At 41.1% G+C, this 23,690-nt stretch overlaps 1 protein-coding gene across 2 annotated transcripts; it reads right to left on the reverse strand.

Annotated features, from left to right (window-relative positions):
- Positions 1-6,812: 6,812 nt before the first annotated feature.
- sall1a (spalt-like transcription factor 1a) lies at positions 6,813-19,239 on the reverse strand. Of its 2 annotated transcripts, none has more exons than XM_030161912.1 (3): positions 18,309-19,239; positions 9,526-12,923; positions 6,813-8,543 (listed from the first exon to the last, which is right to left on the reverse strand). In XM_030161912.1, exons 1-3 carry the CDS (start codon positions 18,379-18,381, stop codon positions 8,103-8,105), a joined length of 3,912 nt encoding a protein of 1,303 aa, XP_030017772.1. In that variant the 5' UTR covers positions 18,382-19,239; the 3' UTR covers positions 6,813-8,102. The 2 variants fall into 2 exon arrangements, with proteins under 2 accessions (XP_030017772.1, XP_030017780.1); XM_030161920.1 differs by lacking the exon at positions 18,309-19,239 and adding an exon at positions 15,634-15,776.
- Positions 19,240-23,690: the final 4,451 nt, after the last annotated feature.

The raw sequence follows: 23,690 nt of genomic DNA on the forward strand, positions 1-23,690 counted from the left end.
AATGGGTCATATCTGATGACCATGAAAAGATGACAAACTGCATTTTTCACCAATTATGTACATGTATTGACAGGATTAGTGGATCAGCAGGTATTAAACATATTAGATCAGTAGATGGTTTTGGTCGTCGGTGGCTGTTTTTATGTTTTTATGGGTTAAATAACTAAAATACAGTTTTTCCTTTTGGGCCAGTCCAGTAGTACACTGCTTTGCTTCTGTGCTGATACTGTTGCGTACTTCTCTAAAATGGCTCAGACCACAGTGACTATGAATAAGTACCTAATGCAACCCCACTTCAGAAAAAAAAAAAAAAAAAAAAAAATCCAAGAAATCACTTTAACCTTTCAGCATTTCAGCTCAGACAAGATGTTGAACAGAGTGTGATTATGCAAGAACTGGGAGGATAGTGACAAGAGGTGACACCTGCAAGACCCGGGTCCAAACCCACGGAGGAGTCAAGATCGATCCTCGGGCCCAGGAGGGAACAGCAGCTCCTGGTGGTGTGAGGTACTGTAGGCGGGTCAGCATTCTGCCGTACAGCCGCACAGAAATGAATGCATCAGCAGGCCGGCAGATCTATATGACGGGAATTAAACAGCATAATCAAATTGTTTGTGCAACCATTTAGTATCTCATTCGCTCACTGCCCTGGGCCAAACTGACCACTGGAGAATGGCCATCCACAGCAGTAACAAAGTAGGGCAATAACTAACAGCGATTAAAGGAATATTGATGGCCTGTGACACTCAGCATCCTGAAAAATGCTATTTGGTCAAATAGCTGCAATAATTAAGTATATGAGGGTCAGTCAATTTTATCTGCTGCTTTTATTTGGATCGATTATTTAGTAAACTGGCCAAGCCTCAGAGAGCATTATTGCTGAGTGGGGTGTTGATTTCATACCACGGGTTCCTCAGCTGGATCACAAAGTAGCAACTCAGTGGCATTAGAAGTGTTAGTTGTTAAAGAGGTTGTATGAGGAAAAGAAAGAAAATATCACCAAAGTCACAACTGATGCTGTGCGGTTTAATTTGTACCCTTAAAAGCATATATTCTGTCATTAGTTTACAGCCTTTTGCACTGATATGAAATGCAGAGAGTGTATGGATAAATTATTGTCACCCAGGATTGATAAACATTAGCTAAAAGCAAAAATAATGAGTTTTGGCTGAATAAAAACCATGGTGCATTTAATGTGACGCAGTGGTTAAAAATAAACTAGCCTTCTCTGCACGCTGATTGATTAAACATTAACCTGCAGGATCTGGGATATTTCTTATTAATCACAGGTGGCACAGACTTAACTGAGCATGAGGAAGGCATGACTGCAAAGACACACACATGCAGGCACGAAACACACACTTACAAGGGCATGAAATCACACAATCATAACATACGCCATTTAGCGGCTGCTTTAATCCAATGAGTGATGCCGTTTTAGCGCAAGGGGACCCAGTGGGAGTCAACCATCTAACACTGGTTTTCCAATTGAGTTACACACATGCAGACGCACACACACACACACATGCACACACATCTCCATATCAAACAGCACATTGTGGGAATTGCCATGACCTAATGCATTTCTTATCTTACATGTGATTACACATTTCACAGAGGAAACCATTTTCCTCCTGCCTACAGTGAGATGTCCAATGAGAAAACCAAGAGTGACTGAAGGAGAAAAATGGTGAGCAGTTTTTAAAGGAGTGGGTGGCAGGTCTGGGATCTGTTTGATACACTGGACAGCAGCCCCAAATCGCATCCAAAGCTACAAGACACAGGAGAACAAACTAAAATCTCTATCCCACAGCCAGAAATACCTATCACAATCCAATAACGTCACCGAATATTCAGCGTCTGCAGCAGGCCGCCCCTTTGATCTGACACTGATGTGGGTGGCCGGTATCCACAACTACAACAGCCTTCAATTTGAGTCTGACAGAACACCAAACCTGCCTCTGAAATAGCTAAGTTTTCCTTCCCGTAACCCTTGGTGACTTTTTTGTGCCCGAGGAGGCTTTTATGAGAAAATTGACAAAGTAAATATCTTTCAGCTGTTTCCCTGATGAATAATGTACGCGGAGACTGATGGACTGCCTTCAAAAAAATTCAACAGCTTCAGGGTTGTCCCTGCACATCAGCTGTCATCGTGTGATGCGGGTGGCGGTACTGGAGCGGGGGCTTACGGCAGCACACAGGTGCCCTTTACACTCCCAGGCCGAAAATGACAAATTCAATAAACTCAAGACATCTCTCCGGAGCACCTATGGAATCAAACACACCTGACAAGGGGCTGAAGGGCTTCTTCCTATTCATTCTGACACTCCATCTTGACGCTCAATATCTCAATATCTCAGTCTGCAGCTGTAAGAGCCGAATATCTTTCCATCTCACTAGCATGCTTTGACACTGTGAGAACAAATAAGAATATGTGTCAGAGGTTGTGGGACTTGAGGTTAGATTGTGATGGGGGAAATTGAATCTGTGAGATGACATTAACAGAGAGTGTCCCCAACTGTGTGTGTGTTTAAGCCCCCAGAGCAGACAGGCCTGGCTAGGGTTTCCAACCGTAATTCTGACAGTGAAAGGGCCACAATCAACCTACTTAATCTCGAAGCTGTTCTTTAAAACGAAAGAAAGACGATCTGTCTCCATTCTACTGTACAAAACAAGGAAACATGTGATTCATCTTAAAATGGAAATGCACATTAAATTAAATTTGCCTTAGGGGGCAATGAGGGCAACCCGTGACTGCAGGTTTTTTTTCTTGATAACAAAAAAGGTGGTTGTACTCTGTCAAAAGACCCAGTCTCATAAACCTATCCTGACCTGAAAGAACAAACCCTAGACATCAAATTTTAAAGAATTAGCATCACAATGGGGTAAATGTCCCCCTTGTAGTAAAAGCCCAGTAAAACGGCCCTGCAATTTTAGCAGTGATGATAAACTGGGAGACGCAGATAGCGGGAGCACTGTGCGTGAGACAAACCCTCACTGTATATTCATTAGCATCCCTGAAGGTTCTCATCTGACGATGAGGGAAACAGAGCACTGTGGCTGTTCTGCAAGCATGAGTGCCTTATTAAAGAATGGCCAGAGAGCCTTAAGTTTGGCGAGCCTCGTCCATGAGGAGCTCACATTAGGGCTCCCACCTGTTTGTCTGGGTACTCCTTTGACACAATAGGTCATGAAACGTAATATGGGCCTGTGCCTCTCTTTCTCACCACAGAAAAGCCAAAGAGCGGACAAACAGTAAGATAAATGACCTTGACATTTGGAGAGTCTCCAGATTGCTGTGCCATAAAAATAAACCATGCAAAGACTATCTTCAAACCCTCATAAGACCAAAGCACAAACTTTAATGGAGAACAAAGAGGAGCTAACTGGAGAAGAAAAAAAGAAGTGTTGGGTTTGGGTGGATTGATGTTTCCTAGAAGACTTTGATTGCTCGTCTGTGATAACTGTGAGAGTGTACAGGCCTAAAAAATCTGGCTCGATGTTTGTACTTACAATCTGGAGGTCTTGTCTTCCAACCAGCTGTGTACACGCTGCAGACAGGGCCATTTTCCACAGGAAACGTGATGAGGAGCACGGGAAGATAAAACCAGCATGAAATAGCGAGAAGGAAAATCACAACTCAAATTAGAGTAAGGCTTTTTCACCTATAAAACAAACCAATACTACTTTTCTCTGTAGTAAAGTAACCTTTCAGGCCTTATTAAGAGATTAAAAGCACCAGGAAACTATCATTATACAAAAAAAACACAACTTAACTGGAGGTGCATGTAACATACGAGGACAAAACAAGGGTTTCAAATTCAAGGGAAGCTATTTATTTTATTTAATGTATAATAAATCACCCCCCTGAATCTTAACATCTCCTCGTGAGAAGTTTGTGTAAAAACGAGGTGAAAATCCTGCAGCTTCTTTGTGTTGGAGGCCATCTCAGTCTGGGAGTAGAATAGATGAGTGTGCAAACAGTGTTATCTAAACCAGAGTGGAGAGTATATGAGCAGATGAATTACTTCAAAAGTTCGACAAAGTATTCTGCAAAAACTTCAGGGTTTTAACTCAGACGAAGAACCTCGGAGAAGGCGTATCATCTGCGTATGACTGACAGCGTGGGCAGGTGTGGCGGTGCATCCAGGGAAAGTGAACCGTGGACAGCTAAATGAGGCTCACCATTGTTCTGTGTGGGTCTTTGATCTCCCAGCGGTAGGCCAGAACCTCAGTGGGGAGTCCAAACCGGGCCCCAGGCTACGGTTTGTATCGACTCAGGAGGGCTGACAGCCAAGGCGGAAGATGTGGGAGGGGGCTTCAACTTCCCAAGACCGCCTCAACGCAGCTTCATCTGCTCATCACCTACAACCGACAAACACATCGGACAGTCAACACATTTTAAACAACCTCCTGACTGACACCTGGGATGAGGAGTCAAAGAGTTTGTTTTTTTTCCCCAGATTTGTTCATATGCTCCCAATTATATTCTTTCCTGATAGATAACAATAGGAACACACACACCCACAGACAGCATCTGAATCTGAGTTCAACACTATTTTCAGTCTGTTTTTACAAGGTTATTACAGAGAGCTTTTTAAAATTTTTATTACATTCTGCATAAATAATAAAAGACTTAAAAAATAAAAAAAAAATAAATAAAACATCCAATTATTATTAAGACAGCAGAGTAGATTTAAGAACATGATTTTTGCAAAAACATTTCAACCACAAACTGACTTCATGCTGGAAACAAATGGTCTTACATTAGTGGTGTGGCAGCTGTGCATACATCCCTTACTTAAGGCCAACCCTTTAATGAACCTTCAAGTGTACAGTAAGTGACTTACAGCTAAAGAGAGTAATGTTTATTTGCTGACGGTTCCCATCCTCTCCAGGCACTGCAGCAAAAACCCCTGAAGCATTTATGTTGAAAGAAAAACTATAAAAAATATCAAACAGAAAACAGGTGAAATGAAGCTAAATCATTCAGTGGGGTACATAGATGCAGAGTGTGTACATAATTTCTGCGTGGAAGCACATTGTCAGTGTATGTGCAGAGCGGTGGATGAGACTCCCAGCAGTACAATAAATAGTGACAGTGAGCAGGGCAGACTGGGACAGCCCCTCTTAGTCTGGAGCGATTGTGTTTCAGTGTGTTCACCCAGCTCTTCCTGTGGTGCTCTGTGTTGTGGAGCAAAAAGCCACTGCTGGGAGCCACGGTGGAAGAGATCAATTGTACACATTCCTGCCACCTGAGATTCAAGTGTTTCTCTAATACTGCACAGCTCAATCGATACTTAAGGAGGGTTCCAGTCCATGCTTAGTGCTGGGTCTGCACTCACACTGAGGTTTGATGCAGATTAATGTAAAATAAATGTTTCCCACTTGTGAAGAACACTTTTACCTCAAAATCCGTTTTTTTTTTTTTTTTTTTTTTTTTTTTAACCTCTTACCATTAAACGCTGGATTTTATTTTATTTATTTTTTGTATTTTATGTGCTGCTTTATATTGTTGCCCATTAAATCTGAATAATTTTGTTTTCAGACTCATTCTTTTTTTTAATTCCTATTTATACACATCAGTAATCACCTTAAGCCAAGTGCAATGATTACATACTGAGCCCCAGTGACACATTATCTACCAAAAATTAATTAATTAATTAATTAATAATAAAAATAATAATAATAATAAAAAAAACAACAACAACATTGTCACAATCATTTCATGAGAAGTGGTAAAAATATTTTATTCCAGTTTTATGGGCAACAGTGTGTTTAGATACAGCATGCACTAAATCTGGATAAGAAATGCAGTGATTTCATTTAAATTATAATACAGTTACAATTATAGCTGTAGTAGTAATTATTAAAATTAATAATAATAATAATAATAATAATAATAATAATAATAATAATAATAATAATAATAATAAATGTCGGACTTTCGTAGTCTCTTTTGGAGTTATGTTTTATTTGCAAAGAGGTAAAAATTCATGTCTGTTGAAGTCGATGTTCTGCAAAAACAGAGCTCAGGGGAACAGATGTGACTGTTAAAAAGAAAACAGGCACTGTGGGCAAGGATCATTTAGCTTCGACGTCTTGAAATATAAAACGTAAATATCGGGGAATTCGGCTTTTGTGAAGAGGAGGAGAGAGCGCCGAGGATGCTGGACAGAAATTAACAGATCCTGTATTGCAGGATGTGCAACGATGTGTTAAATTAAATGCAGCTGTTGAAATGCAAAAAAGGGGGGAAATTCACATTGAATAAAAAGAAAAATGCAAAGCAAATACCTTCAAAGCCGTCAGAGGATTTATCCGGATAAGTGTGGGATCGTTTTGACAGCTTCTTTTGGGGCTTTGTGGCAATTACATCGTCGAGAACTTAATGAAACGAAATTTTTCACAAAGTAAAAAAGAAATAGTATCTTTGAAAACACAACCTGCAAAACGCCGATTGCGTCTAAAATGTAACCGCCGCTCCTGATTTGTCGACTTGATAAATAACACATTCAACACAACGCTTTTAATTACAATCCTGAAAAGTGTGAAGGTGGAAAGCCGTTTTTTCCAATAAGTTTTAATTAGAGAATTAGCGATTACTTTGCATTTTCAGACATTAGAAACCGATGTTATTCACATCAAACAGCGATCATTTTAACTTAACAATTAAAGATGCGCAAAAGCCCGGTTTGCGTCTGTGGCACCGCATAGAAACTGGAAAATGTTAGGAAAAATTACAGAAAGCAATAAGTTATTTTCCTAAGTCTTCATTTTTAATATGATTATGAAAGCTTGATTTGTGAAAATAGATTTTGGAATATCTTTAATTATGAGATAGACAGAGAAGGTAATAAAAGCACACAAACACACAACATTTCTTTTGGAAAACTGATGTATTTGATTATTAGAGTAAAGAATTACAGTATTTTAGTTGTTAGTAGGTATTAAAGTGTAGAGAAACTGGACCCATAAAGATCTTCCAACTTTCCAAGAAAGTGCATGTAACAGTCCGAAGGTTGTCAAACCCAATATATATTTATATTTATAAAAACACTATTTTGTCCCCTGGTCATGATGGACTTTTCTTGTGTGAGCTTTATGTACATTTCCATACGATGGAGGTTGTATTTCCACATCTGAACATATTTACAGAAGCTTCAACACATAACTTGCACTTGATGTCAGTGAGGATGCTGGGACATAGCAGCAATGTGGAAATCCAGCTGAGAAACTAAAGAATCCTACTCAACTGATTGGTTGTCTTCCAAAAACCAGGATATAGGCCAGACTGAATGTTCCCCTCTCAGCAAAGGTTTTGCTTTCAACAACACCAAAGTACAAAGAACAAAAAAAAAGGGATTGAAGGAGAAAAATATGGAAGTAAATAAAAAGTAGAAAGTACAATACACAGAAATGGTAACAACAAAACAAGTTAACACTAAAAACCACTGAAATATAGGAAACTTAAATGTCTGTCTTCTTTAAATAATGTAAAGGTAAAGAGCAAATGGAAAGAAAAGGAACTACACCATAACTGAGTCCCTTGCCTGAATGTTGCTGTGTTTTGATGAGGGTAGTGGGGGGGGGCATAGACACACAGATGTTAGACCATCTACAGAAGATCAGTGTACATTATTTACAGCAAGTCTGTTTGCTTATTACAGGGCTAATGCATCACATGAACATCGACAGTTCGGTTATAGCTACTACAGACAGAAAATAACTTAATGCCAAGGTAAGGTTATCTACCCAGATATTCTAAGTTCAAAAGCACATTTTAAAGCACCCATACATATCCATTCTGGCTTTAAACAAACGAAAACCTAACTGTTAATGCTTCCACTTAGATTCAAGCAAGGTTATAATCACTAATAAATAAGCTCCTTAAAACTATAACATGTACATTGTACAAAAAGCAACTTTTCTTCACACTCATGTTCGTAAAGATTCAATGGCGAGCAAAGCAGTTCAGTTGATTTTGTCCCTGTCTTGTTCTCTTTCTTTCTCTTCTTCTGTACGTTTTAACGTATGTGTACATAGTGCTTTTAGGCACCAGTATGTGTCTGTGAACACCTTAGGACACACACATACATATTCTAACTGGTGACGATTTCTTTATTGTCCTCCATGAAGCGTGCGAACCGGAAGTGGGCCCCGTTTTCTGTGTTTGCCATTTTCTCCAGACCAGCGAGTGCAGCATTGGGCTCAGTGTTGTGTAGCTTATCTAAGCTTCCGGTGAGACCACCAATAGGAGAGCTACCCCCATTCCCTATACCACCTGACATAGGTGGGATGCCCCCGTTCTGGATGACAGAGATTTCATTTGTTTTCATTGCCAAGCCATTGGAGAATGCTGCAGCATACTGGTTCCAGAAACTGGCTGGGTCCCCGTTGCCTGCCCTCGATGCCATGTCTTTCTGGAAGATCTCGGGAAACTTGACAGGGTTGGTACCCAGGAAGGCCATTGGCCCGTCCACAGAGAGCCTGCGGCCACGTCTGGCGGGAGCGCTGTTCCACATGTGTGTGCCCATGTGAACCTATCCAGAGAGAAGGAGGAGAGAGAATAAAAAGGAAGGAGAGACAGAACAATGAGAGGGATAAAAATTAGTGATGTTTACAAACTGGGCCACTAGAGCTGCACATGAGATGATGCAATGGAAAAAATAATAATGATGCTCTACTCCAAATTAAAATAGCTTCACACCCTGGGTGCAGCAGACAAGTTAGTTGCCTATGTTTTGAGAGGTAAAAGCATGGTGTAAACATCTTATTTTGGCAGGAGTCATGCTGTTTAATCGAAACCTTAATTCGCTCATATCACAAGAGGACCACAGGGGTTGGGATAAAATTGCAATGTCCAATTTTATTGTTCAGGCCAGAACTGCATGTAACATTTCACCTCTACCCTTTTCATGACGGAGATTTTTTACTACTTAATGAATATACATTTAAAATTATGTCTTGAAATAGTAAATCTAATACTAATGTGATTTAAGGACAGTAAATGTAATATTAACATAATACAAAAATAAACTTTTTGTTTACTGTGTGAGACAGCTGACAGTGAGGTACTACAACTTTTAAAACTGAGCATTTCCTAAATCACTCTTTCACAATGGACTGGTATTATTTCATATAAACTACCCATAATTCTCTCCAGTTTTGTAAATTATTTACTGTAGTGACTGAGACCTTTAGAGAGTTTTTCACTGAATCTGGTTTAAATAACTACAGGTATAGATGTATCTAAGTTGATGTTAAATTCTGTGGACTAATAATAAGCAGTCTCGAATTTCTACGCAATTATCATATTAGTTGTGTGATTCAGCCTTTCCACTAAGGCAATTTTTCTGAGAACAAAACTTTTAATTAATTATAAAACATTCCCACCTCTTATGCCAGTGCATTGACACACCACATAAAACTGAAAAAGCAGCTCTGGGGCTATTTCTTTTTACTGTCATGCTTAAGTAAAAACTCGATGGAAACCAAAAGATTTGTGGATGTTACAACATTTACCTTGAGGTTTCCTTTGGTGGTGAAAGCCCGCCCACAGATGCTGCAGGCAAAGGGCTTCTCCCCAGTGTGGGTTCTTTCGTGAATCTGTAGAGCGCTGGAGGAGGAGAAACACTTTCCACAGGTGTTGCAGAAATGCTGCTTGGGGGTCCTGCGTGGAGGAGCTGCAGAAAGGACTGGGGAGGTGGAGGCTGATGATGTGATCATGCTTGGGGTCATGTCCTTGTTCTCTGTGTGGAGGCTATGGAGGAAGCCGTTGACCTCAGGTTTGTTAAGAGATCCTACAGAGAGGAGAGAAGGGGTCGGGCTGGAGGAGAGGCTGGTGTTTGATGGCTCAAAGAGCTGTGAGGGCAGATCTCTCATTTGATGGGTGAGCATGTGCTGCTTGAGGTTGCCCTTAGTGGAGAAACCTCGGTTACAAGCCGTGCAAATAAATGGTCGTTCTTTGGTATGGCTTCGGTAGTGAATGTCCAAGGCACTCTGACAAGCAAAGGTCTTCCCACAGATGTCACAGGATGTGTTCTTGATGGCGTTACGTTCACGGAAGGGGAACATCATGCCCAGGGCATCTTTTGATGGATTGACAGATGTCAGGTCAAGGGCTCCAATGTTGGAGGGTTGAGAGTGTAAGAGGCTTGCACTCGTGTGCTCCATGGATAAGGCCCTCTGATGCCTTTCTTCAAGGCTGGGGGATTTACGTGGCTGTAGCTGCATGTTAGTGGGGGATGGCGCCTGCATGGAGGAGGTAGATTCTGACACAGCTGGACTCCCGGCGCTTTGGCTTTCAACATCCCCTCCTAGAGATGAGGAGTCATTGGTGAGGCAATCCCCCTCCACTAACCCATTTGCAGCAGTCTTCATTTGGCTGACTTGTAGCTCCTCTCCCTCATGCTGTGTATTCCGGTGACTGTTTTTTTCTTGCCCCTCCTGGCCAGCCACTTCAAGGGGAGCTGGGGAGTTACACAGACTGTCATGTGAGGCATCAGCTGACCTCGGTGTGTCTGGCACACTGCTATCTGGGCCCTCCTCCATTCCTTCAATGTTGTCGTCAGAGAAGTTGTCCAGATCATCAAAGTTTCTCTCCTCAAACGAGCCAGTGTCAGAGGCCATGGACTCTGGGTAACTTTCTGGCAGTGGGGTGTTGGGGATCTGGCCACCCATGTGCATGCGAATATGCTGTTGCAAAACTACAGCATTTGTGAATTTCTTCTGACAGATAGGGCAGGAGTGCTGCACTCTAAGAGGAGGCATAGCCCTATGGACGCTGTAGTGGGTCTTAAGATTTCCCTTGGTAGTAAATGCTCTTCCACAGATTTTACACTTGAAGGGCCTTTCCCCTGTGTGAGTGCGATAGTGCATTTTCAGAGCACTTTGGCAACTCAACACCCGGTGGCAGATGACACATTCATTTGGGTCTGTCACCTTCCTGTCAATGTTTTCCACAAGCTGCTGTAGCTTAGAGGTCTCTGACCCCTGGAGAGGATCCAGGATGCCTCCAAAGGGAAACTTAGCCTTGAACTGGTCAGACATCAGAGGCATGAGTGGGTTGGTCATCATGGGTGGGCTGTTAGATGTTGTGTATTCAGCAGTGCTCTCGGAGGCAGAACTTACATTTGTCGTGAAGCCTGAGGAATGGCTGCCTTCTTCACTTTTCCTGTTTGAGGTAGGCAGAGTTGCACCTTCACCCTCTTCAGACGCCCCATCATTATTTTTTGCTGAAGGCTCGGCGGCACCTAAGTCACTCTTTGCAGTAACAGAAGGGCTCATTATGGCTATGGAATGATCTTCTTTTTTAATGAAATGTGGCAGGCTCGGCATAGTTGGTGGAAGCAGCATGCCGACTGAGGAAGTCAGAGTGGGCAAAACAGGTTTGCTGTCCAGCCAGCTGGTAACAGGTTTCTCAGGGGGCATGGACATGCCATATGGGATACCCGTGCTTGTTGGTATGTTATCTAAATGTTCAGGAACAGGGTAGGGGTTCATTTGGATGTGTGGGTATTTTTCTTTATGACGCTGGAAATGCACCTTCAGGTTTCCACGAGTAGAGAACCTGTTGCCACAGATATTACACTTGTATGGTCTCTCACCAGTATGAGAGCGCAGGTGGATCTGCAAGGCACTGTCACTGCCAAACACCTTGCCACAAAACCTGCATTTATGCTTGAAGAAAGCCTCATCAGAGCTGCTCTTGTGTTCAAATGAATTGACGTTTGGTGGTTTGCCTTTTCTCTGCTGGGTCAAAGCTGCTAAGGAGTTGAGGTCCTCTACAGTAGTGCCAACACTGGGGAGAGAGCTGGAGAACATGGGGTTTCCAGGTGGGGGCTGAGGTAGAAGGGGATTCACTGCAGAGCTTAACAAACTACCTATTCCAAATGATGGTGTGGATGACTTAGCTAGTGAGGAGTTGCTGAGCTGAGAGTGGAGGCTACTGATATGACTGGGCCTCTTGTCAGAGGACTGGGCACTGCCTGTTGATGGTCCCAGTGTGCTAATGCTCTGAGATGTCTCACTGCTGCTTGAATTGGACTGAGGTAGCTGTGCCGCTGCAGCCAGCTGCTTTAGGCTGCTAATACTGGCTGACTGACTGGCCAGATTCTGCGCCAGGCCTGCGGCTGCAGCCAGCTGTTGGGAGAGATGGGAACTAAGTGTGGTCAGTGGGCTGGCAGCCGGCCCCACTGTGCCTGGAGCAGAGGTGGGGGGCACCTGCATTTCTGGGGATTGCGAGGCCAACAGCAGTATCTGATGGCGAATCTGCTCAATAAGCTGAAGCTGGTGTATCTGTTGCTGCTGTAGAGCTAGGAGCTGCTCCATCAGGGCTGGCACTGCCACCCTCGGGCCCCCAGTTGCACGGGTCTCTTGAGAGAACTGGGCTACAGCCACTTTGGTGCTCTGCAGATTTTCGATTATAACATTGCTGTTGATCATGGAGAAATTCCCCAATTCAGTCAGGTTACTGAGCTGAGGTAGAGGGGCAGAGATAGGTGAAGTACCTACTGCGGGGCCAGGCGGGCCCCTGCTGCTGACAGTGTGGATGGGGCTTCCGCTCTCTGTGTGACTACCCTCCTCTTCATGCCCGCTGCTCATTCCAGAAACATCCACATCCATGGATTCGTCTTTTTCAAGGGTGTTAGACTCCAAAAGGTCACTGGACTCTGTTTGATCAGTGTTGTTAGCTGTGTCATTCATCTGGTCATCAGGATTATGAGGAGGAGACCCAGGTGAGAAAGTTCCAGTGGGGGAGGCAGGGTTTTCATTAACTATCAGAACTAACTGATTCTTAGTGCAATTCTTCTGGTGTTCCTCAAGGTCTGATAGTTCAAAGAACTCAGCACAACATCTGTTACAGACATGGGCGTCTGACTCCTTGGGGGGGGGATCCTCTGAGCAAAGTTCTGTGTCCCCTGAAAAAGAGGAAACAGAGGATTAGTGATTAGAAATGTTTTGCAGCTGAAGAAGCAGCTTTATCTCCTCAAATTCCATTGTTGTTAATCTTAAGTTAATCAGTTTTACACTTATCCCCTTGATGTGTTCACAAAAACAACGATCGAAAAGCAACAATAAGCCAGCAGAAATGAGAAAAGACCCTTTTCAATGCCCTGGCCTCTGAAACACGATAAGAAGAGATGCAAAATCAATGGGAACTACTCAAATATTGCTTAAAAGTGATCTTTGAAGATGTACATCTGGGTTTCATCAACCTAACCAAAGGTAATCATTTTCTCCAGATAATCCATCAAAATATAGAATAGAGTGAAGTGAGGACACTGGGTCTTAATGAAATTTCATAGAAAGGCATTGATTTCCTATATTTCATGCCCTTCAAAGTCTACTTGTCCACTCTGCACAAATCAAGCATTTGAAAGACTTATTAGACTTTCAATTTGCTGTCAACTTTGCTCATTTTCAGCCAACTATGGACATCTTGGACAGGTTATCTATGTCACTAAACTAATTTGTATCCACTCAAGCTGCAATCACAGTGAGACAACAACAGAGCCTGTGGCATACAGACTGTTGGGTGAACACTGCACACAAACTGAACAATCAGAAAAAAAATATTACAAAACAAGTGAGTTATTTAAGCCTATGATATTAAATTATTTTTTGTTATCTAAATATGTTTCATCTACTGGAATGAATTATTCAAAATATTATGGGAGAGGCGCTGATGAATACAATCTCTTTGGACAGAAAAGCGATGGAAAACAACTCTATAGAATCTACTATTTACAAATACTTGCCTACAGATTTAAGCAGTACATCAGAATGCATGCATCACAAACTTGCCAGAACTGAGAAACAGGACACGCCAGCTCTAAGTGTACACAATAAAACCAGAAACTTCTGCTGTCACTGAGAAGAAATGCAAAAGTAATGATCCACTTTCAAATGGATACAAACAGTTTTGGAATTTTCCATGTTGAGAAACTTGACGAGTCAGAAAGTGAAAAGGCAAAATGACACCCTGCCCCCAGCACCACTTCTGTGTTCCAGACTTTTCCTTATTCTTTCCCCTCTTTGTCACACTGAAATCTTGCTGTTTAACATACAAGTTGATTTACAAATTGCATTTCTCTATGAATCCCTTTCATTGTGGCTCTGGCCCCTCCACACTTTCATCAGGGCCAAGAATTCATTTGCAAATGAAACCCAGAGAAGTGCAGCCCTGCCCCACAGAGAGACAGGATGCCTTCCCATTGTTCGCGCAGCATGGGAGCGGCGGGGATCGTCGGCACAGCCTGGCCCTGCTCATCTCAGTCGACTCAAAGCAGATCCTGTTTAATTCAGGGATTATCTCCCTCAATGTTTCTCTGCTCAGAGACATCAGATAACGCAAAGTTGCCATGACAGTAAACCCTGGCCCTCACACCACCAAACCATGCAAACAGGGAAGACTCAACTTTAATGATAACTTTTCATGTTAAATCCCCCTTTCACACCCACCAACCTACACCCCAAGCCTTAATTTTAGAAAAAAAAAAAGTGTTGGATTCATAGGATGAGAAATACAGATGAGGATTAAATACACACCTATTCTCTTCTCTCATGGCTGACTGTACTTAAAATAGTGTGATTAAAATACGGCTGTAGAAAAGTAGAATGAAAAAGAAGCAACATAAATAGGATATTAAACTTTTGTTTAACAAACATCTGAAGAATACACACTTAATAAGAATATGTATGTATGTCTGTGTGTGTGCGTGTGTGTGCATGTGCGTTTATACTCCAATCTCAGAGCATAGGAAAAACACACTGCACACACTATTTTAAAAGCAGTGCACATAATTAAATAAATTCACTGTTTCATTCATACAGTTACTTCAAAAAAGGCCTTAAGTGTTACGTGCATTTAAACTATTTCTGAACAAATAGGAATACATTTATGTAACACATATTTTAATAAACATAACAATCGGAATCTTTTTCAAAAATAAATATTGTCACTTTCATTTTCATTGCAAAAAAGGACTCTAGTATAACTGTAACTAAACATAGCTTAGAACTTATTTCCAAATTACTTTGTGCATTTCTACGATATTAATTAGACACCCAACGCATATTCATGCAATGCACTTTGCAGCCTCCTTTTCTTTACCTCTACATTAAGTTTAGAGTGCAAGGATGCAAAAAAGTGAGAACACGTTCTATCTCTTACAGTTGAAGATATAGAAATGATGCAGAGTCAGTTCCATCATTAGCCTAAATGCTTGCACTGCTTCAGCTTTGCTCTGTAAACTGTGCAGTGCTTTTTCTTTACTTGACAATAAAAACAATTAAACTTTATCAATACATGTCTACAGAAACCACTGTCCATAGAAGTACAACAAACAGCGCAGGTGCTAACAGTAGGCTTAATTCCCAAAATAGAAAGGATTATCTGCAAATTAAAATAAAGTTAAGTCAAGCTGCTATGAAGATGGAGTTTCAAACTTCCACAGAATCTTTATCAAAAGCCCGATGTAAGCAGTGCCCTGGACTAAAGGGCGTCAGAGAGAGACAAAGAGCAGAGGACAGAGCCCCGAAGAGACTGACCAAAGTCTGAATATGAGAGACAAGAAAGCAAGGATTAGTCGGAAAAAAAAAGTTGACAAGAGCTTCGAGAGATCCTACATTATTTTTTTGCAGGGGGCCTCTGTGAGCCTCTTGACACTTGTAACTTCAGGAGAGTTTCGGCTCACATCGTCTCCAGCCCTCAGGACTCATCCAACTGAACACTAGATGGGTTCCACTAAAGCTGCCGTGGTCCAGGACAAGACTCAAATCTCAGAAGTTCTGCCCTGGTGACATACTAAAAGCTTAAGGGGAGGGAAGAAAGGAAAAAAAAAAAAGCAAGTCCTTCAGGCTACACCTAGACTTACACCATATAAACACTGGCAAAATGACAGGCTCTCTATGTTTGCAGGGAACAACAGTGCAAAGGGGGCTGCCCAGCCAATCTCCCCTCTAGGGGGGCCACTCTGATAGGGTGAAAGGGGATGGCCACATCATTGATAAGGCCTTACACACACTCGCACGCTTAAATAAAACACTGAGGCCTTGCTGAGCCGCCTGCAGCTCCGATCAGCAGGGTCAATGGCGAGGCAGAGAGGAACACACTGGGCCCTGAACTCTCATCACCTCCACACAGAGGGACACTGGCAAAGGTTAAAACAGCTCAACATCCCACCCTCTGTGACTCTCGCTCCGACCTCCCAGTAACTGTGGCCCTCGGCATCACTGATGTTCAGCCACATTTACAATGACTTTCTGTTTTCACTTCCGGCCACTACAGCTCTCCAAAAGACACACAGCACACTTGCCATGAGCCCAAAACCTAGACACAACATGTCCTTATCTTTATAATTACACACACAAGACACTGGCAAACATTTTAATAAGATGCATAGTATTGGGAATCTTGTGTTTTGCAAGCTGCAAGGGTTAGTGACAAAATTAACTCTTCATTAAGTGAATTACATTTAGAGAAAAATGCAGAAAAAAACTGCACTCACAGAACTAGGTTTTGCATTAATCATCAAGTTCTTAAATCATGTGAAATTGGCTGCAAATATCTTTTCTGTGCATAGTTTTGCCCTGAGAGAAACAACTCTTTATTTCCAATGACCTGCACATGCTCTGCAGGAATTACTAAAAACAATGTGGAATCAAAAATATTTACTTTGCTGGTTGTACATTTTTAGGCCTTATATAAAGGTATAAAAGCTCGTATTATTTAGTTCATATTTAATTTCTAAATTGCATGGGCTTATGCTATTTATGACGTATTATTTATGAAGAAAAAAAAAACATTTTGGTAAAATTGCAAATTAAACATATAAGCGTAAAAGAAAATCTGATAATGCAGAGCAGACCTTAGATGACACTCCAATAAATTACAAATAGAAAAAAAAAATCCTGAAATTGCAGAAAAATACTATTTTCTTGGAACTACGAAAAAAAAAAGGTCAGTCAACAAATATACGCAACAACGCAAACTGTGTATTACGAAATTCAAATATTATGAATCTAAAACTGCAGTGATCTTTCTGGGTTTTTTTTTTTTTAATATATTTTCAGTTCACACTTAATATAACTGAACTGACATTTTCTGGCCTTAAACTCTGTGTAAGTTCTGTACACATCCTTGGATTTCCACTCATGAATGCTACTTTGTATAAAGCGATTTCACATTTGAGGCAGATCAGCACGGTCCACTATAGTTCACGTTGAGAACAATCTCATTTTAATATTTTTTCAGAGAAGGCCGTGAAATTAAAAATTAAGCCACGCGTCATTTTTGAGCCCTTTCTGATTCTGGTTCAAGTAGCAACAGTTTATTAAATAAATCAACCTGGAGGACGCGTTTAAGTATCAGACTGAGAAAGAGTGAAGATGACCTGACTGTTTACACAAAAACTATAAATAAGGAGTAAACACGTGGATTATTTTGAGGTTCTGGAGAAGGTGAGTGTCCATATGCGCTCTTCAGTGCACTTTGGTGTCCTTTCAACTAACTTCTAGGAATGAAAAACACTAGTGTGTAAAAAAAAAAAAAAAAAAAAAAAAAAGCCAACGACGTACTGAAAGTGATTTTCCTAAACGAGGGAAAAGCGCTGCAGGACTTTTTTTTTTTAACAGCGCCGGACTGAGACACGCTGAGGGGGAATGTGCGTGTCCGGGACCGGGGAAAAGTTAAAGAGTGCCGTGAGGAGCGTCAGGGTGGTCCATCCAGACGCACCGTGACCGACCGCTGATCGCAGGCAAACCTCCGAGAAGGACGGAAAAGGGAGCCGACTGCTTATTATCTGACAGTTTTAGCTTCTAAAAATACAGTTTGAATTCAAGTAGAGTTGAAAAAAGTTGTACAACTTTTTACACAATCGCACGGCATATGCGTAAAGATAAACGCACCGTAGAATGGCCGTGTTATACTACAGAGTGCAGACCTTTTATTTATCTTTTATTTAAGTCAGTACAGGTTTTAAAAATAAGCTCACAGCTGATTAAAGTACATAAGAAAAGTAGTAAATTCTACTTTTGACTCAAATTAACTTTAAGGCGTAAAATCCTAAAAAAAAAAAAATAAAAAAAAAAAAAGTGAAGTTTGGTGAAAAGTGGGAGTCTGGGTTACACACTTCCCAACACGGAGACGGAGCTATTACTAAAGAAACCAACACAAACTAAAAGTATAAAACCCGATCCAAAGTACTGAGATTCACACACGGAGCAGAGAGTCGGTAAAACAGCAAAAAGTGGGAGAAATTGGCGGCTGTGGGATAAAGGGCGCGATAGGTGACCGGACTTACCATTGTGCTCCGATAAAGGCAGATGAGGGTCGGATTGGAAGTGTTGCGGCTTCGCTTGTTTCCTCCGCGACATGCTGGCTGGCACATCAGCAGGCAAAGAATAAAAAAATGACTACAAAACCCTCTCAAAAATTACGTAAATCGAGCCCATCCACCGCGCATGTGCCCCGTTATGATTATCAATAATGCTCTGCGATTAATCATACGGGGGGGGCTTCTTTGAAAGGCGATTGGCACCTCGCCAGCCCCCCTCCTATTCAAATGAAGTCTCTTTAATCAATTAGCTCCTGATTTGCTGGGGACTCTTGTCTCTCTCTCAGCTCCCACCCAATGAGTTGATCCGTATGGGGAAGAAAGGCTGGGTTTTCCAAACTCCCTTTAGATACGGTTTAACCCCTTCTGTTAGCCAAGGCACAGCTTATCTGCACTACTACAGGGGAATGTCAGCGTCTGGAGTCCATGATGCGACAGTATCTCTCAATCTTTCACATTGATCAGGCACCGATCAGTGTTTGTTTTTTTTTTCTCTCTCTCTCTTTTCCTCCTCTTCTTCCCTCCTGTAGATGTGGAGTCACAGGACGCACAAATCTCCGCGATCGCCGACTTTCACCACCAACTTTCTTGTCTTTACAACTTGCTCTCCCGTCCTCCGCTATTGCATTTAAGATCGTTGTAATTCAGCTCTTGTTGTGCGTCTCACTCTTTTCTCAGAGTTTCAAGTGAGTCTCCCGGTAAAAAAAAAACAAAAAAAAAAAAAAAAAAAAAAACACGCACGTCGCACGATCATGTTCCATGCGTAAATGGCACCGGCGCGCGTCCCCAAAGTCCACAGTCTGATCCAACGTCCCAATCAGTTTTATTTGATTATTATTAGTAGAAAAGGGGGGTTACTAACTAACACGTTTTCATCACACACTGCATTCCGCGAATAAACAAACTTTGAGGGCCCGTGCAGCACTGGGACAAATCTGGAGCCCGGCCCACCGACGATCTGATTGGTCACCGGGCTATTCAGTCACATTGCCATTCACCTCCACCTCCTCCTCCCCCCCCCCTTCTCCCTCTCTCCATCTCTCTCTCTCTTTTTCTGATAGCTCACACCATCCAAACGCTATGTGCGCACCGGAATGATCAGTGGTAAAGACAGCGGACAGATCCGAATAGCGATAAAGAAAAGCTTCTCATTTCCTCCCATAAACATGTATTTGTTTTTGGCAAATCCATGCGTCAGGTCCATATGATGTGGACTCATCAACATTTCGATATGTTTAAGTCATTTTTTTTCCCTTTTAATAACTTATCAACCTTCAGGGTTGCTTTTTACAGGAAAGTCAGTATGAATGACTTCATCTTCTCGTCAGTAAAAGTTAGATGTTTTAATGATATTTTAATATCATCTCAATTTTCACAAATATTAGTTTTTAAAGGCAAAGATAATTCACTAATATAAAGCTTGCTGAGACTATAAAGCGAAGAAAAATATGATTTAATCAACATATAAATCATTTAAATATAATAATAATAATAATAATAATAATAATAATAATAATAATTATTATTATTATTATTATTATTAACGTCCTAAATAATGCACTAACAGGATGCGCCTTCAGTAGAGATGTTTTAAGAGGACAAGAGGTCCCACAGGAGCTTCATCCCAGCGCTGAGTCGAGTAGATTTATTACGTGAAAAAGATAAACGAAGCTTTCAGTCGAGCTGATTTTGAGAAATGAAGATAATAATGTTACTATAGGTGATGCCTCGGATGCCATTATTTTTCACTGAATATTTAAAGAGCAGCTGCAGGCTAGATGGATCTGGTCCTCTCTTGTGTCAGCTATCTTTTAGTTTCGACTAGCCTTACTATTTACTTATTCATGGAAAAAAAAGGGAAGAGCAGGGAGGAAATCAAATACTGGTGATGCTTTTGAGTGATCTGCGTTAAATATGCGTTATGTCAAATAATTAAATAAATAAATCCATATTTTTTTTAAAAAAATTAACATATATTTGTGGGTATTGATGTCTTAAAAAAAATCTAATAATGTTACCAAATCGAAATGCAAGCCGCAAACTAAGAAAATCAAACAGCAAATGATCATTAATAGGGAGGGGAAACGTGTATGTGCGCGTTGTTAAAAAGCCCATGCAATTATGTGCACCAAACTTGAAATTGCTGGGAGAGGGAAAAAAAAGGGGTCTGCAATATTGTAATGTCCCGGGCGGGAAAATCAATGGGCAGTTAATTGATGTGAGTGTTGGTGTGAGATTGTAAACAGGGTGATTTGCAGTCCAGCCGAGCGGGAGACATTTTAAATGGGATTCATTTGGGACGGTGAGGATACAGTGTTAACAATCATGAGCTGAATGACACAGACGGACACAGTTTGGGGTACCCAACAGATATAACTAAGTACAAACGCATTATAAATAAATAAATAAATAAATAAATAAATAGAATCTTCCACTCAGAGGATGTTAAAGTTATTCAGCTGCAGATGAAAAATATTATTTAGACTGAATTCACTAAGTTTTAAAACATTAAACATTTAAAGCAACTAATAATGTTTTATTAATTAACTAATATTATCACTAAATTCTAATCTAATTTTTACATCTTAATTAAATAATAAAGGCCTGGTAACTAGTTTGCTGTTTGTCAATATGAAAAAAAAAAAGCTTTGTTTTCTGCAGATGTGACAGAAGCCTTTGACGCATAAAAAGTGCGCATTTTGCCTGTTACGCGCAATCAATGCAGTGCAGAACATATCCGGCTGGGTGCCATCATTCACTATTATCACTGACACGCCATGATTGATCGCAGCACAGAAACACTGAGCGTTTGACCGCATAATGTGATAGTTAAACGGGGGAATCTCCCAAACCGGAGTTGTTAGTGATCCTCATTCAGTGTATTTCTAACTAGAAAGCCCTTTTCTGTGTGACACCGCATTCAACACGTGGTGGGTTTCTATTCACGGTCCTGCTCCCTGCTCGACGCGATGCCTAAAGAATTACAACGAGCTGGATCAGGCCTTCATCTGGGTCAGCTGCACGTGCGTGTGTGCGTCGGTGTGTGTGCGTGCGTGCGTCTGAGAAAGAGAGAGAGGAGAGAGAGAGAGATAACAGGGGCAGGAAGATGGGAAAACAGGCAAAACCTAGAGGTACACACACATGAGGTCACACACAGCTTGTGTCATTATTACACAGCTTAATTATCAACTTGTCTGATTTACAGTTTACAGTTTACATTTATTTAGCCAAATATAACATTTTATCCCATTTTCTGGCTTTCAAAAGCACATTCTACTTCACTGACTTTTTAAAATCTTAAATTAAAGCAAAATTATAAAAATATGTGTTGGGAAATTGGTAACATTTTAATTGCAGGAGGTCAAATCTTTCTTTTTCCTGTTTTTTTTTTTTTTTTATAAACAGTAAACGCTGAAGCCTTTGACCCCTATCCTTTGCAAAACAAATATCAAGATGTGCATGGCCTTATTCATGGCATGCTGACGTCTTGCAAAAGGATTAGGAGCTTGATTAAAGGGATTGTTGTAAGCTGGCCTCATGCTCAAAGAAATAAAGAAATAGGCCCACATTTTCCTTGTATCAAGTCACACATACTGTCACTGAATGACTCGGTACAGCTTTGTCCAAGTTTTCCAAAAGTAATAACCCAAATGGAAAATAAGTCTTTCAGAATGGCTTTTATAGTATCACTTGAGACATTTATTTCACTTTTGATCCTCATATTTTAATAGTCTTAAAAAAAAAAAAACTATCCTCTCAGTGAGATTCACCATTTAAAAGCTCAAGTGAAGTAACAATGATTTAACATGAACTCAGATTACTTTGTCTGCTGGATGATCAGAATGCAGCGTTTAGAAGTCTGTTTTGCCGCTAAAGAAACCCCTTTGAAAAATTGCCTGCATTAAAATTCAGTACCTGCAGCAGCAGAGAATAGCCTCCATTAATTAAGAGATCAAACCCTTTCTATTGTCCTCCAGCAGCCCTGCCACCACTTGTCCCGCAGATTGTCTCCCCCCATTGTGCCCCCTGACAACTTCCTGCAGCATCACCCGCTATCAATGGGCTGTGTTTGTTTTTACATGATCTCAGCTGCAGTTACAGACCAGTTACAAACCCCCCACCCCCTCCCCTTTACTCCTGCCTTATTTGAGAGAAAACAAGCAAACATTTGGGGGGGGGGGGGGGTCATAGAGGTGTGAGAGGTCACCGGCCCCTCACACACATGTCCACGCTATAAGAGTGAATGTACGTTTGCATGTGCTACTAAAGGCAACACACACACAGCCCATTGTGTGTGTGTGTGTGTGTGTATGACAGCTGGTGCTGCCCAGGTACAAGTGTACAAGTGTTCAGAGAGTGTGCCAAAGGATCCCTGCCTAAGAGCCCCCCCCCCCCCCCCCCACACACACACACACACACACACACACACACACATACACACAGTTATTCAGTTATTAGCGAGAGAGGCGAAGCAGCCAGCAGTGTCCTGTCCCAACTGGAGTAAGTGGAAACTAGATAGCACAAGTGGGAAGCACTCAGCCAGAAATCTACAGCATCCTGTTGCATCGTTTTCCCCTAATTTCAGACTAAATATATTTTTAAAAAATAATAATATTAGTAATGATCACCAAAAGCCATAGATTTCTGCACTGTAATATTTTTTTTTCTCATAACTGTATATTTAAATAATAGCATTAATTTGCATTTTCACTGAGCGAAACAAAACAAATTCACAGTTAAGTTAATCATCACATATTATCCCATATTTACAGAAAGAGTCTGTTTAAATAAATACATGTTAGCAACTGCAAATGGTCAAATACAAACCAAATGCACAAATATAAGGCGAAACTACTGCACCTACAGTTTTAATGCGAAGATAATTTAATTGACGAGACTTTCTGCCTGTTTCTCATTACCCCGCGACCCGCTTTTTTTTTTTTTTTTTTTCCTGAACAGATACATTCACCGAGATGCAATCATTAAATCCTCCAATTGTTATGATACAAATTCACTTGATTGTATTTGATTAAACATGCTCGCTTGAGTTGCATTAACGAGAAACACCACGGTACTGGATGACCACCAAGACTCCTATTTTAGCTCCTTCGTATTCTTGAAAAACACATTCTGCTTTCATATGACATTGACAAATGATATTTAGATGAGGAGAGATGCTTAGATCGTTAGATGTTTCACAGAATGGAGCTGGATTACACCGACACACATCACTAAGACTGGAGGTTACAGAGGAACCAAACACTCCAAACATCTTGAAGAAATTACAGACATAACCCCCCGAAAGCTGAGTGTTTATGTATTTTTAAGAACCTGGAAGCAAAACTAAAA

Source organism: Sphaeramia orbicularis, chromosome 3 (assembly GCF_902148855.1).
Source record: "Sphaeramia orbicularis chromosome 3, fSphaOr1.1, whole genome shotgun sequence".
Classification (NCBI taxonomy): domain Eukaryota; kingdom Metazoa; phylum Chordata; class Actinopteri; order Kurtiformes; family Apogonidae; genus Sphaeramia; species Sphaeramia orbicularis.